The 14,179-nt window shown below is 38.5% G+C and overlaps 3 protein-coding genes across 3 annotated transcripts; all 3 read right to left on the reverse strand.

The window, feature by feature from the left end:
* Window positions 1-838: 838 nt before the first annotated feature.
* LOC126708341 (uncharacterized) lies at window positions 839-1,813 on the reverse strand. Its single transcript, XM_050408134.1, has 2 exons — window positions 1,566-1,813; window positions 839-1,313 (listed from the first exon to the last, which is right to left on the reverse strand). The coding sequence occupies exons 1-2, from the start codon at window positions 1,811-1,813 to the stop codon at window positions 839-841; spliced, it is 723 nt and encodes a 240-aa protein (XP_050264091.1).
* A 1,935-nt stretch (window positions 1,814-3,748) lies between these two features.
* On the reverse strand, window positions 3,749-4,777 carry LOC126708342 (uncharacterized). Its single transcript, XM_050408135.1, has one exon. It carries the CDS (start codon window positions 4,775-4,777, stop codon window positions 3,749-3,751), a length of 1,029 nt encoding a protein of 342 aa, XP_050264092.1.
* A 908-nt stretch (window positions 4,778-5,685) lies between these two features.
* LOC126708343 (uncharacterized) lies at window positions 5,686-6,660 on the reverse strand. Its single transcript, XM_050408136.1, has one exon. It carries the CDS (start codon window positions 6,658-6,660, stop codon window positions 5,686-5,688), a length of 975 nt encoding a protein of 324 aa, XP_050264093.1.
* Window positions 6,661-14,179: the final 7,519 nt, after the last annotated feature.

Consider the following 14,179-nt stretch of genomic DNA (forward strand, 5'->3'; position numbering starts at 1 on the left):
TTTTCAACCCCATATGGTGGCAGAGGTGGGTTTCAATTGTGTGGATTTTTGCTTTAATATTTTTGTAGGTTTCTATGCATGGTGGTGGTAGGATGCGTTGTTGAAGTGGTGATGCCTCTAGTGGGTTTCCTTGGTGGGTGGTTGTTGGTTGCTGATTTGGGTATGATTCTATTCTATGGGTTTGATTCTCACTGTGGATGTGGATGTGGCTATAGTGTTTGGTGGCTTTTTTAGCGGTGGTTTTATGGGTGGAAGTGGTGGTGGATTTTATGTGTTTTGTTTCCGGTGGTAGGGTGGGTTTTTTTCACGGTGGTGGTGGGTTTCTTATGGCAATGGTGGTGGTGATGGGTGGTTGAAAGAGAGAGACAGTGATGAAAAGATAAACAGAGTGATGGGGAGAGAGAGAGATTGTATTATATTATTTTAATGAGTTGAATAGGAAAATAAAAGTTGGGATGTTGGGTGTGTTGTAAAATGGTATGGTATAATTGATAAAGTAACTTTTAAGATAATAAAATGGATTTTTTTGAAGAATTTGGATGCGAATGCTCATGTAGAGACGTCCAAAGGCATAAGTGGATGTCTCTATTATAGTATGTGAGATCAATTTTTTTTTTTTTTTTTTGGTAGAAAAGAACTTCATTAACGAAAAGAAATAAGTGAAACAAGGCAGATCAGAAGTGTATCTGCTATGGTACATACCAGCTCTATCAGAGCTTAACAAATCCAACATACCCACAAGCAGGTCATGAAATAAAACAAAAGATCTATCTTGTTGAGATCCTAACCGAGCTAAAAAATCAACACAAGTATTGGCCTCAGAAAAACAATGTCTGATTTAGACTTGGCCAATCTGAGATATCAAATGTTTGCAATCATCAAGAAGAGGCAATGCACAAATGTTAGCACTTGAAGAATTAGAGAGAAGCTGAACAACGGCCTTTGCATCAAGCTGAACATCCACGGCACTCAACTGCATTTCATAACAAAGATTAAGACCATCTCTAAGCCCCCAAAGCTCTACCATGAAGCTGTTATAGCATCCAATACTCCTAGAAAAACCATCCAGCCATTCCCCGTGTTTGTTTCTGATAAGATCGCCACTCCCAGCCCAGAGTGGATTCCCTATAGCTACCCCATCAGTATTCAGGCAAGCCCACCCGGCTTGAGGTCTCTCCCACCTGACTTGCACCAATCTCTTGTTGCCCGTCTTCTTGGCATTTAAACCACAATGCTGAAATTCCAAAGCACGGAAAAGAGCCTCCTTGTGGACATATGGTTGAGCATGCAGGTTCCTAAATATAGTTGCATTTCTGTACTTCCACAGTAGCTAAATGGTGAAAGGGAAAATGATTCTCCAAGGGGGTTGCACTCCTAACCTGCAAAAATTATTAGTATAGTTGATTTTCAGCCATTCAACCAGATTTCCCTCATAAAAATTTCTATTTGGGTTGACTCCCAATCTTTCCCAAGTCAGTCTTAAGGTCGCATGATCCCTTAGCCTATGGAGAATTGTTTCAGGCTCATTTTGACACAAGGGGCAAGTATCACTTTCACTAATTCACCTTTTAACAAGACATTCTCCCACGCCAATAGCATTGTGTAAGCATTGCCAAATAAAAGCTTTAATTCGAGGAATGGTGTCGAATTTCCAAACCCATTTCCCATTAAAGAAACCTACATCCGAATCACTCCCCATAGCTAAAGCATAAGCATGCTTAAGATCAAAGTCCCCCCGATTAGCTCCCGACCAAAGCAGCCTATCCTCCCCCTGAACTGTTCTCATCGAATAGGGAATAGAGCTAATTTCCATGAGGATATTATTAGGAAATGGAAAGAGAGAAAAGACCAATCCCAACCATGCAATCCAAAAACATCTTTCACCTTCAAAGACTCATCCTCACAAGCAAGAGAGCCTTGAATGATAGACCTTAAACTACCATTAGGCATCCAATTATCATACCAAAGATTCAAATTACTACTTCTCCTCGGAATCCATCAAATACCCTCGTTAAACACCTCACCCCCCATCTTAATAGCTTTCCCAGTCCTAGAGCAAGGAAGATTATCACCATTTCTCGCATTTAGCCTTCAATACGAGTAATATTTGCTATTAAGGACCTTCACCCATAATGCATCTTTCTCCATCCTAAATCTCCAATTTAACTTAGCCAAAAGAGCTTGATTCCTACCCTTGGCTGCCTAAACCCCCTTCCTCTTTAGGCTTAGTAACTTTATGCCAGCCCACCCAATGAACTTTCTTAGCATCATTCGTCGATCCCCACAAAAAGTTTCAATTGACCCGATCAATGTTGTCAAGCAACTTTTTGGAAGAGCCGTACATTGCATAATGTAATCAAGGATGGTAGAAGTGGCAGCTTGAATGAGAACAGCCCTACCCGCCAAGGACAATAGGTTGGCTTTCCAACCAGCCAACTTTTGCTTAACTTTCTCCAACACAAAGTTTAGATCCTCATTAGTGGTCCCACGATGCTTTATGGGAAAACCAAGATATTTTCCTAGGTTAGGTGTTGAACGAAAACCTAGAATATCACACAAGGACTCCCTAGTATCCACATCAACATTTGGGGAAAAGAAGACTCTTGATTTACTCTCACTAATGGATTGCCCGGACCTAGCATAGAAATCATCAAGAACATCCCAAATCATTGAACAATTAACATGGTCCGCATTTGCAAATAGGACCAAATCATCCGCAAAGAATAGATGCGAAACGGCCACCCCATTTTTGGAGCTCTTAACGGGAATCCAACTTTTGTTTTTGCATTTCTCCTTGATGAAGTAACCAAGGGCTTCCATGCAAAGAATGAAAAGGTAGGGCGAGAGCGGATCACCTTGCCTAATTCCTCTTGAGGGAAAGATAGGCTCCATATTACCTCCATTAAATAAAATGGAAGTGGAAACTGAGGAAACACAACTCATGATAAGGCTAATCACATTATGGGGGAAATTGGCATGAATGAGAACTTCTCTTATGAAACTCCACTCGATTTTATCATAAGCCTTTTCAAGATCCACTTTGATAGCCATATACCCTACTCGACCTTTCTTGTTATATAGTATGTATAACCTATTGCACCACAATGGCATTGTCAACACTTCTTCTTCCTGGCACAAAAGCATATTGGGGAGGAGACACAAGATTATCAAGAAGGGGTCTAATCCTGGCTACAAGAATCTTAGTGACAATCTTGTACACTGTATTGCAAAGGCTAATTGGGCCATAGTTTCCTAAGCTTTCAGGACCTGCCATCTTAGGAATCAAAACCACATTTGTTCGATTAAGGTATTCAGGGATCTTACAATCCATAAAGGCCTTCCTCACTTCAGCCTTCACCAAATCCCTCACAATGAGCCAAAATCTTTGAAAGAAACCTGCATGGAGGCCATTTGGACCCGGAGCTTTGAAGGCTTTTAACACCCAAAGACCATCTTTAATTTCTACATCTGTTACCATACCACTCAAGCTGGAGCTATCCTCATCCGATAGGGCAGCTAGCCACCAGGAAGGCCAAATGGGATTAAGAGGAGCAGCATCAAGAGAAGTTGTGAATAACCTCTCAAACCCCCTTCTAATATAATTCATAGCCCCTACTTCACTTTGAATCCATTCACCCAACTCATTCTTGATGCAAGAGATTTTGTTGCGCCTTCTCCTAACAATAGCAGACATATGGTGAAAGGTCGTATTTCGATCACCCACAACCAGCAGATTAATACGAGATTTCTACACCCACAACTCCTCCTCTTGGTCCAAGAGGGTATTAAGATCTTTGTGCAAAACTTTCTCCAACTCAAGTAGAGAATGCGAAGGGTGAATAGCAATGGCTTTTTGGATGCTGTTAAGACGAGCCATGACCCTTTTCTTCTTCCCAAAAATATTACCAAAATGATCCTTGTTCCAAACCGAGGCTCTTCTAGAAAAATTTTCAATAGATTCCCGGAGAGATCTAGTCCAACCCCAAGCCTCCTTGACAATTCCCGGAAAAGATACATCCAACAGCCAAAAAATTTTGAATTTAAAGGGTCTAGGCAGAAACACACTATTGGAAGGATTCTTCTCAAGAAGCACCGAACAATGATCAGACACACATCTAGTGAGGTGGGTAACTCTAGCATCAAGGTGTAATGCATACCAGCTAGGATTGGCGAAGAATTGGTCAATTCTTTCTTGAATGAGATCACAAATAAGCCTTCTATTGGTCCAAGTGAAACAAGGCCCAACAAATCCCATATCAACCATAGAACAGTGGTCGAGGCATTCTTTGAAGAGAAGGGACCTATTAGAGCTAATGCTTCTTCCCCCAAATTTATCCCCTTCCACAAGAACCTCATTAAAATCCCCAGCAATAATCCAAGGTTTATCATGAAGATTGGCAACATTTTTTAAATTATTCCAAAGGACACATCTCTCTTGAAATCTAGAACTAGCATAGACAACAATACAAATAAATTCAAAGTTTAAAGGGAGTACCTTAACCAAAACATGGATTTCTTGCTCTAACATGGCCAGCTGATGAACCTGGACTCTATCTGAATTCCAAAGAAGCCAAAGCCCGCCAGCAAACCCAAGAGTATCTGTATGAATGGCCCCATCAAAAGGTAGCTTATCAGTGATGTCCCTAGCACAAGCACCACCAATGTGAGTCTCCATAATGATCATAATGGCTGGATCATGAGTGTTCACCAGCTCCCTCACATGGTTCTGAAAAGAGGGTTTTGAAGCCCCCCTACAATTCCATGCAATAATATTCATTATTAAACAGAGGATGGATTGGACACTCATCAGATGGAGGCAGGAGTGTTGATTCCACCATCGAATCCCATACAGACATCCTCATCTGGCCTACGCCTGGCATCAATTCCACACAGAGCACCTGCACATCCAGCTTGAAGTGAAGCTTCCACCTTAGTTCTTTCTTCATTCCCCAGGCTGGAATTGTCAATGACAGGTAACCCAAGCCTACACTCATTGGCACTAAAGGGTAGAGAAACTTTCGTACTGTGAAGGTTTGGATTTCCTCCATAACCACCTCCGGCATCACCATCGCCAACCCGTCTAAGCTGATCACCCATATTAATATCTGGATTGGCACCGAAAATAAACTCTCCATTAATCTCAAGACGAAGTTTAGAAATGCTTGAGGACCAATCGGCATGAGTGGATAAACTTTTTTTTTCTGAAGCGGCTGTGATAAGAGACCCTTTGTCTGATTCAGCACTAAAAGGAATAGAAAGAGCTGCCCTACTACGCGCATAATCCTTTTTACCCTTAACTGAACCAGATTTGGGCTTTCACTTGTGCAACTCCTTACTAGCGCGGCCCACACTCACAACAGGATCTTGATCTAAGCCCGTGATAACTAAGCCATTTGAAATTAATAGCTTATCTAGAGGAGAACAGCTTAAGGTGGGGCTTGTATTCAATTTGGACTGGGCTTTCCTCTTCCCATTCGAATCATTTGTATCACTTGGCCCAGCCCAAAACTTATTACAACTCAAACTCTCCAATGGCTCTTTAGGCTTACCGTGAGAAAGGTCCTTTCTCGAACCAAATAAAGAGCTCGTGTTCTTTTGCTTCACCCCTTTGTTGTTGTTCCTTTTATGTGAAACCACCATCCACGGACCAAAGCAAGCATTAGAGTTCGCACTGTCCAATGCATTCTAATCCTCAGTCTGATTCTCTGTCCGCGCCTCAGGATTGGCTGTCGTTTGACCCGTAATTTCTGCATTGCTCATCACGTGGGAATCTTTCAGGGGGGATGACGGAGGCTTGATAGAATATAGGCAAGTCTCATTCTGGTGGCCTAGCTGACCACAGGAGAAGCATAACTTGCTAACACCTTCGTACGCGACTGGTTGGTTTCGTTGCCCGATGCGGACCGAGGTGACAAGAGGTTTGCTAACATCAACCTGCACACAAACACGTGCATATCGACCCCAAGCCTCCGTTGCAGTGTGTGTATCTACTCTAAGAACCGTTCCTAGAGCTCGCCCAAGCTGTCGGAGGACTTCCATGTCATAGTATTCTATGGGTAGCTCATGGAATCTAACCCAAACCGCCACCGAAGAAACTTGTGCTTCAGACAGTTTAAAATTAGCTTCCCATCTCCGGATCGACAAAAAATGTTCACTTATAAACCATGGTCCTTTCTTGAGGACCAGCTCTAGATCTTCAATAAGCGAAAATCTCATAAAAAAAAAGTCCCTTCCAAGATCCACCTTGTCAACTCTCCCTGCTGGTTTCCAAAGTCCCATGAGCTTAGCATGAAGGAAGTTAAACCCCATAGTTTTGCCGAATACCTTGACAATAAGTGCTTTTGCCCAAGGAGCTCTAATGCGTCGCTTTGTTTCTTTAGAGAGACAAATCTCAGCCATACCATCACAAAGTTCCTCTGTTTCCTCATCCGACTCAGAGTCAGCATCCATGTGGTCCAAATAGGCGAAAGCTTGGGGGTAAGCTTCTGGGATATCCCCCACGAGTTTATCCCAGAATGAGAACTTACTGGCAAAACTGGTACTCCCAGGGAGTCTAATCGTATCAACAGGGGCTTCATTGTGCAAGTCCTTAACTTTCTTGTTGCTCCTCACGAGCTCCTGTTCTTCTTCGGTAGAGAGGGAGTGCGAGCGTTCAGTCATGGAGGACGTACTCTTTACTAATAGTATATTTCTTTGATTCTATCCTTATGTGAGATCTATATATACTATAAAAGAGAGGTCTTATGAGATTGTCTCATAACATACTTTTTCAAAAGGCACTCAATTCTTTTTCACCTGTCATTTTTTTGTTGCAATAATTTTCTCACATGGGGATTATCGGTTGTGCACCTTTTGTTGGCAACTTAAGATCCACTGTCCAGGCTAATGAGTTTTCATCTCACTATTTTGCCAATATGTAGTAGATGAATAGCTAGGCGGTCTGGCCTTACAAGAAAAGAATAAGAACATAAAAATAATTCTCTTTGGAGCTTGATTTTTTACATTTCTCCACTGCTTTACAAAGGTTGTTATTGTGTAACCATTTAAGAGTGTTCACAGGTAGTGAAGCTAGAATTTTCCCAGCCCATGAACAGCTTGTCTCGACCCCAAGTTAGATAATTGAGTTTTAGTTGTTACTGATTTTTGAATTACTAATTTTTAATTCGATAATCATAATGAGGGAGGGGAGAATTTGAACACTGAATATCCAAGTTTAAAACATCAAGAGGTGCCAGTTAAACTGCAAGCCTCTTAGCTTCTAAATTACTAATTTAATAACACCAAGTTAAGGCCGAATTCAAGATACAAAGCTAACTTGTTCGGCTCCCATACATTCATAACTTGCTCTAATCTTTTATTTTTATCTTCAAAAATTAATGCATTTGTTATGCAATCTTCCAAAAAAAATGTTCAGAAATTATTTTGTAGATTATGAAAGTTCAAATAGTGTATAAAACACCATTGAACGTTTAGACCCCCAATTACAAAATAACCAATTCAAGCTTTATGACAAACAACAAGTGTGCGGAAAATGAACACAAGCTATAAACAGAATTGGTAAACAATCTAAACCAATTAAAATCACATCCACAGCAGAAAATAAAAGGCAAAGATTAAGGGAAGAAATATGCAAACACAAGGACAACACAATGATGTGTTATCGAAGAGGAAACCGAAGCTCTCAGCGTAAAACCTCTCCGCCGCCCTCCAAGCGATAAGTAATCCACTAGAAAATGTAGTTGAGATACATGAACAGCAATAGACCCTCCAAGCCTAATCTACCCAGTGTATCTAAGCCCTCCAAGCTTCTTGCTCCAACGAGGTTGCGCCGAACCTATTTCTTTTCTAACTTCCCGGATTCCGCTACTTGACCATAGCATCAACCAATGTGAAATTGGTTCCTTCCTAACTGCTTCCCAGAATACCAAACAACCCTCTCACAGTAATGGATATGGTGAGAAAGGGTTTTGGTAAAAGGCCTCTCAAGGATTTAACAATGGAGAGGAGGAGAGTAGAGGAATTCGAAGAGTCTCTTATGTGAACATTGTGGATAAATCAATATTGTATAACTCTAGGGTTTCTCTCTCAAAATTCTCTCTGGAAGCTCTCTTTCTTTCGTGGGTATAAGGGGTATTTATACTGGGGTGAGAATGAAATATGAAGAGTCAGGTTTTTCAAAACAGGGCTGGCTCGCGGCTTAACTGAGTCGCGAGATCCAACCGCGAGATAACTAAACGGCCAGTTGTCCTATTTTGTCCTATAGTGCTCCAACTAGCATGACGCTTCAACTTCTGGCATGCCTGACACGTGTACATCTTCTGGCGGCTTGCAGTCGCGAGTCACCCGCGAGATCCAATTGCGAGTATCTGTTTTTCTTACACACTCTTGAGCATTTCTTCACACTAACTCACTCACTATCCTTACAAGAATCTCACCTAAATACAGGGTTACTAATTGCTGAAATACAAGCAAATTTGGCACGGAATAAAGCCAACAAGATGGTTGATTAAATTCAACCTTACAGATTAGTTTAATTTGTGCCACATAGTAACATGATGCTACATTGGCAAGTATTACTAGTATTGTTGTGATAGTCCATTTTTGTATAATGATATGTCAAAACATTTTCTTTTAAAAAGTCAAAAATGACATGTAAAATTTCAAATAATTGTTAGTATGCAAGTATGAGTAAAGTCCCACATAGAATAATAATAATAATAATATAAGTGGTTAATATAACATAGTAGGGCCCAAAATCAAACTCGTAAGTGTAAGCTTTTGGATCAAATAGTATCCATATATGTTATATTAATTTTTCCAAGGTGCTCTCTCCCCCACATTCTTGTGGTTATACTTTGACGAAATGGACCCCACTAGATGATAATTCCAGGGCGTATCTACTCTCTACTTTATAATCACGTTTGTTTCTGTTGTAATTGCTTGTTATTCGGCATTGTTTCTGGAGAATTTTGACAATTATGAAGTAAGACGTCCTCAATCACCAAGAAATATATGCCATATTTTTAGGATATTGTCTTTTAGGTACTTTTTTATTCTTATATTAGTAATTAGCTATGGAAAATCTGCAAGAACAGCAGTCTTGTCACTAAATGACAAATAGACCAAAGGAAATCTAGATGCATTCAGAATATCATCAATAAAGATTACAGAAAATTAATTCACTACTGATCGTGATCCTTCAATTCACTTTGTCCTTCACACCATCACTTTTCAAGATAAGATGGAGTGGTGGACATTGGTATTTTTCAATCTAAGTTATCATGTAGATCTTTTGTAGGGCATCAATCGACTTGTATCTGTTAAAGGTGTCTTTATTTTCCTCCCTTGATTTTATTGATGCTCTCTATTGTGGAGTCTTGAATGTATATGGCAATATATAACTTAGCATGTGCAACAATAATTAGTGTATGATTTAATACACTCCTAATGATTAATAAGGTGTGGAGTGCATTTTTAATATCTCATGGTCATGGGTTTCAAAATCTTTGAACAACAAATACTTGTTCTAGGATCCGCTTATCTCCTAGGAACAAAATTTTAAGACATCCACGCAGCTTGGGTTAAAGCTTTTTTAATTTGAAACAGGAAAAATAATACAAAAGGAAGAACAAATAAACTTGCACAGAGTTTAAAACAAAGAAACATACGCATAGTCCAAGTTCAAAACTTCAAATTGCAATTCTTGAGCTGATTTCGCCTTGGAGAATTGCTTCAATCATAACTGACCTGTGGTCTCTTCTGGTAACTTACTCTAATGTTTCTATCTCTTAGGTTCCTATGCTAACTAATATGGCAACTCACTCCCTAAGAGCATTCGCATCCGAGAATTTCATCCTATCCTATTTTACCTTCTCAAAAAGCTTTTTTATCATTTATACCATACCATTTTACAACACACCCAACATCTCAACTTTTATTTTCCTATTCTACTCATTAAAATAATATATCTACCCAATAAAATAATATATCCCAAAACCATATCTATTCTCTCCCATCTCTCTCCTCTCTCTAATTTTTACCTCTCTTCCATTGAAACCAAACCACCTCCATCGTCCAAAAAGGCTAAAAAAAAAAAAAAAAAAAAACCACCTGCAAAAATCCAATACAAATCAAACCCAGATGCCAAAAACCTTAACTTTCTCTGAATTTGGCTGATTTCTCAGTAGCCCAGAATTCAAACAGACCTCCAAAAATAAAAACCACTTGCAAAAACCAAATATCAATCAAACCCACTTCCAAATAACTCTCTCTCTCTCTGCATCACCTCTCGCCGCCACCGCCACCGCCACCACCAATACACCAAACCCACTTCCACCGTCAACCCAACTGCCACAACAACTCCACCAATCTCCAAAAAAATCCAGCCACCACCACGACACCAGTTAGCAACCACTACCCAATCACAGTACCCACCACCATGCTACCACCATTCCAACCACCAAAACCCACGCTGACAACCTTAGATGAAACCCACACCGACAACCACCAAGAGAAACCCACGCTGATCCGAACCCACACAAACTATGGAAAACCTAAACAAAACCCACGACAAACCCACAACCCAACGCCGATTTCCACACCACACCCAAACACCAATCGCTGCGCCAAATCCCAAACACCGATCTCCATGCCACAACACTGATCTACAATGAGAGAGAGGAGAAATAATGAGTGGGTGGTGGCTTGCCATGGCTGGTGACAATGGGTTAGGCCATGGTGTGGTGGCTATGGAATTTTGAGTCTAAAGAGAGGGAGTGAGTGAGGACTGAAAAGAGAGAGAGAATCAAAGATTGAGAGACCGAGAGAGGAATTGATAAAGTAAACAATGAACCGAATAAAATATTAGTTTTTTTTTTTTTTTTTTTTTTTTTTTTTTTTTTTTTTTTTTACAATTGAGCTACAGTAGCACAATTGCAAAGTTTTTTTGCAATACTTGGTTTTTACAAGTCTGGATGTGGGAATTTTTTGGACCTTTATGCTAAATTTTACCTACATATGACATATGGCATTCTCAATGTAAATGCACTAAGTGGCCTTTAGCTTATAATTTTTTTTGGTTCCTTTGTTTGGCGTAACTGCCCTCCCTGTTTTGTTTATGTTATAAGGGAGGAAGCTATTCTTTTTTTGTAGTCTGTTTTTCCGTTCAATAAAGTCTTTTTTCATAATTAAAAAAATGCTATTTTTTATTTTCTGTTAATAAGATTCCCCCTCCCCCTCCCAAAAAAACCTATCAACCAATTTGATGGGGATGTGAGTAATTTCAACCGTGTAGCGCGGTGTAGTCAAGTCTAACATTAATAAAAATAAATAAAAGATACTTGAGAGAGTCTCATGTTTTATATTGTAATCTTAAAAAGTACAGTAATACGAGGTGGTTTTATTTAGATGAGCGTATGCTATTATTGAGTTATGTTGTTTTTCATGTTTTATATTGTAATAATCTTAAAGAGTGCAGTAGTTATCTTTGGTTTTCATGTTTTATATTGTAACCTTAAAGAGTACAGGAATGATGAGGTGATATGTGGTAGAATTCTAGTCCAACGGGTCGTTTGTTACCGTAAACAATTTTCAGTGTTTAAACAATATTACTTGTATTTTCATACACTTTTTCACCCACACGTATTTCCAAAAAATATAAATAACATTACTAGAATAACATTATCAGACGAGCCTTAAATTTCTATGTTTCTTCATTCTTCAAAATTCTCACTCAGCAACACAAATGAACCCAACGTGCCAAGCTATGATTTGATTGAGCCTGAACTCGTCGCTTTTACTGAATTTTCTACTATCTTAAAGTAAAAGTAATGCGGTACAAACTACTTTACAGTATTTTTACAAAATATTGATATGACTAATTTTTTATTGGTTTTCATCTATACCCACCATTAATATCATTTTTTTCATTTATCAATAATCACTCATTATATCAGCAGTTTGTAAATTTTTTTGTAAAATAATTTGTATCTCTAGCATTATTTCTTAAGTAATACTACAGACAAACTATTTTACAACATTTTTACAAAATGTTAATGTGGCCAACCTCTTATTGGTTTTCATCTAGGCCTACCATTAATATCACTTTTTTATTTACCAATAATCACTCACTACATCAACAATTTGTAAAAAAATTTGTAAAATAATTTGTATCTCTAGCATTTTTCATCTTAATTTACTCTTTTGAATAACTTATGGGGACCACCCTTTGAAGCTCATCTGTAATTTGTATACCCCTTTTACAGTTAAAAGAGCAATAAAAGATTTCTACCTTTTATTTATTAAAAAAAAATCTCGCCTATAATTAAATGATTTAATTGTTAGGCGGAATCACATAAATTTTTTATGTATTCTTCTCTACTTCGTGCTATCGCTCTAACAATCGAACACAATCACACAACAACAACCTTGACATGATCTAATTGCATGTGCATATTATAATATATATATAATGCATGTGAATATCCGATGGAATATCTACGTAGAGTTTATAATTGCCGTTTTGGATGTATTCCTGTAAAATTCTAGAACACTCTCTCTCTAATATAGAACTCAGATTTTATTGATTAAAAGAGAATACAAGTAACTGAGTAATACATATCACTACTCCTATATATATATATATATAGATTGAAAGAAGCAAAAAACAGAACAGAGTAACAAACTTCCCTGATTTTTAGGGAATTTGGAGGGAAAAGCAATTACAACCAATTTCTATGTACACGTCACGTGTGCTTGGAGTGCCTAATCACTTAACTAATTACTTAAGCTATCTGATATCATCACCAAGAGTGTATGAATTGCTCATGAAGTGGCACAGCTTCAATTAAGTCCATTAGCTCTCTGCTAGCCCAAGCTACCTGTGAGGCTTGAGTTGTGCATCCACTCTCTACATCAAGTCTAGGTCTGCTCTGTTGTACAAGTGTTTCAGCATGAAGCACAGCTTGAACCTTAACTCTGATGTGCAAGACCTATTTCATTATTCTCAACAATTTCCAACTACCACAAACTCCTCTGAGAAAATGCAGAAAACCCGATCACTAATCACACATCTCAGAGACTACTCATTAATTTTTTCCCCTGCCGGTCTCAATATAAGTAACAATTACGTCATGTCATGATGAGACAAAAAATGTCTCGCGACTCTCACCATCCTTTTAACAACGCTGGGATATTAATTTATGTCGAGATTCATACAGAAATTTGCCAAGTCGCTAAAAGTTGTGAAATAGAAATACAATGATAATGTAAGAATGAAACAAGTTCTCTCTGTACCTTTATATGTTTTGGAAGTAGCTAGATTCCCAAGCGTTGAGACTCGTACTATTCTTTCTACCAGGAGTATATTTTAGTGCATATTATCTTCAATTTTCTGTCTTGTACATCATCACTAACGTGATAAAGAGGGCTAAGATCCATTCATGGTTGCCACCATGCATCTCAATTTTCTAGTGCAAATCTTCGAGTTCTACCTCCTCACGTCTATTTCGGCCAAGAGATGAACATGGATTGCTTGCATCCAAGATAAGTTTCTACTTCCTTCCTCTCTATATACATTTCAACACATCTTCATATGATTATTTTGCTTAATATATTTATTGGCATGGATTTAAAGCGATAAATATATTAACTTGGGTATATATAAATATATTCATTTAATACTGTAAAATTCACTTGCTTGCCATTATTTATAGTAGCCCAACATATACATTTTCTCCCATTTATTTATTCTTAAATAATCCGTTAATTCATTATTTCCATCACTCATTATATCATTTTTTGCCTCAGGAAAAACACATTAGTAATTGCCAACAAACAATCTATTATCATTAGTACCAAATTCGACTATTCTAAAGAACTTAGGTCTAGCTACTTACGTATCCAAACATTACACGTGTCACGGCCAGTTTGCCACAAAAGACAAATTAAATTTGAAGTAAAATTAAACAAATAAAATTAACCGGCATTAATAAGATTTATAAACTAATATGGTACTGATGATGCCAAAAAAGTCACCAGTGAGCCACAGGTACTTACACACTCGAAATAGCACCTACACAACACAAAAGAGAAGACCTTGCAAAGAACACCGGTGTGGTGCTGGCCAAGTACCCTCCGAAGGTAAAGTTAGAACTTCATACAACTCTAAAGTGTTAGAAAG

Source organism: Quercus robur, chromosome 12 (assembly GCF_932294415.1).
Source record: "Quercus robur chromosome 12, dhQueRobu3.1, whole genome shotgun sequence".
Lineage (NCBI taxonomy): Eukaryota > Viridiplantae > Streptophyta > Magnoliopsida > Fagales > Fagaceae > Quercus > Quercus robur.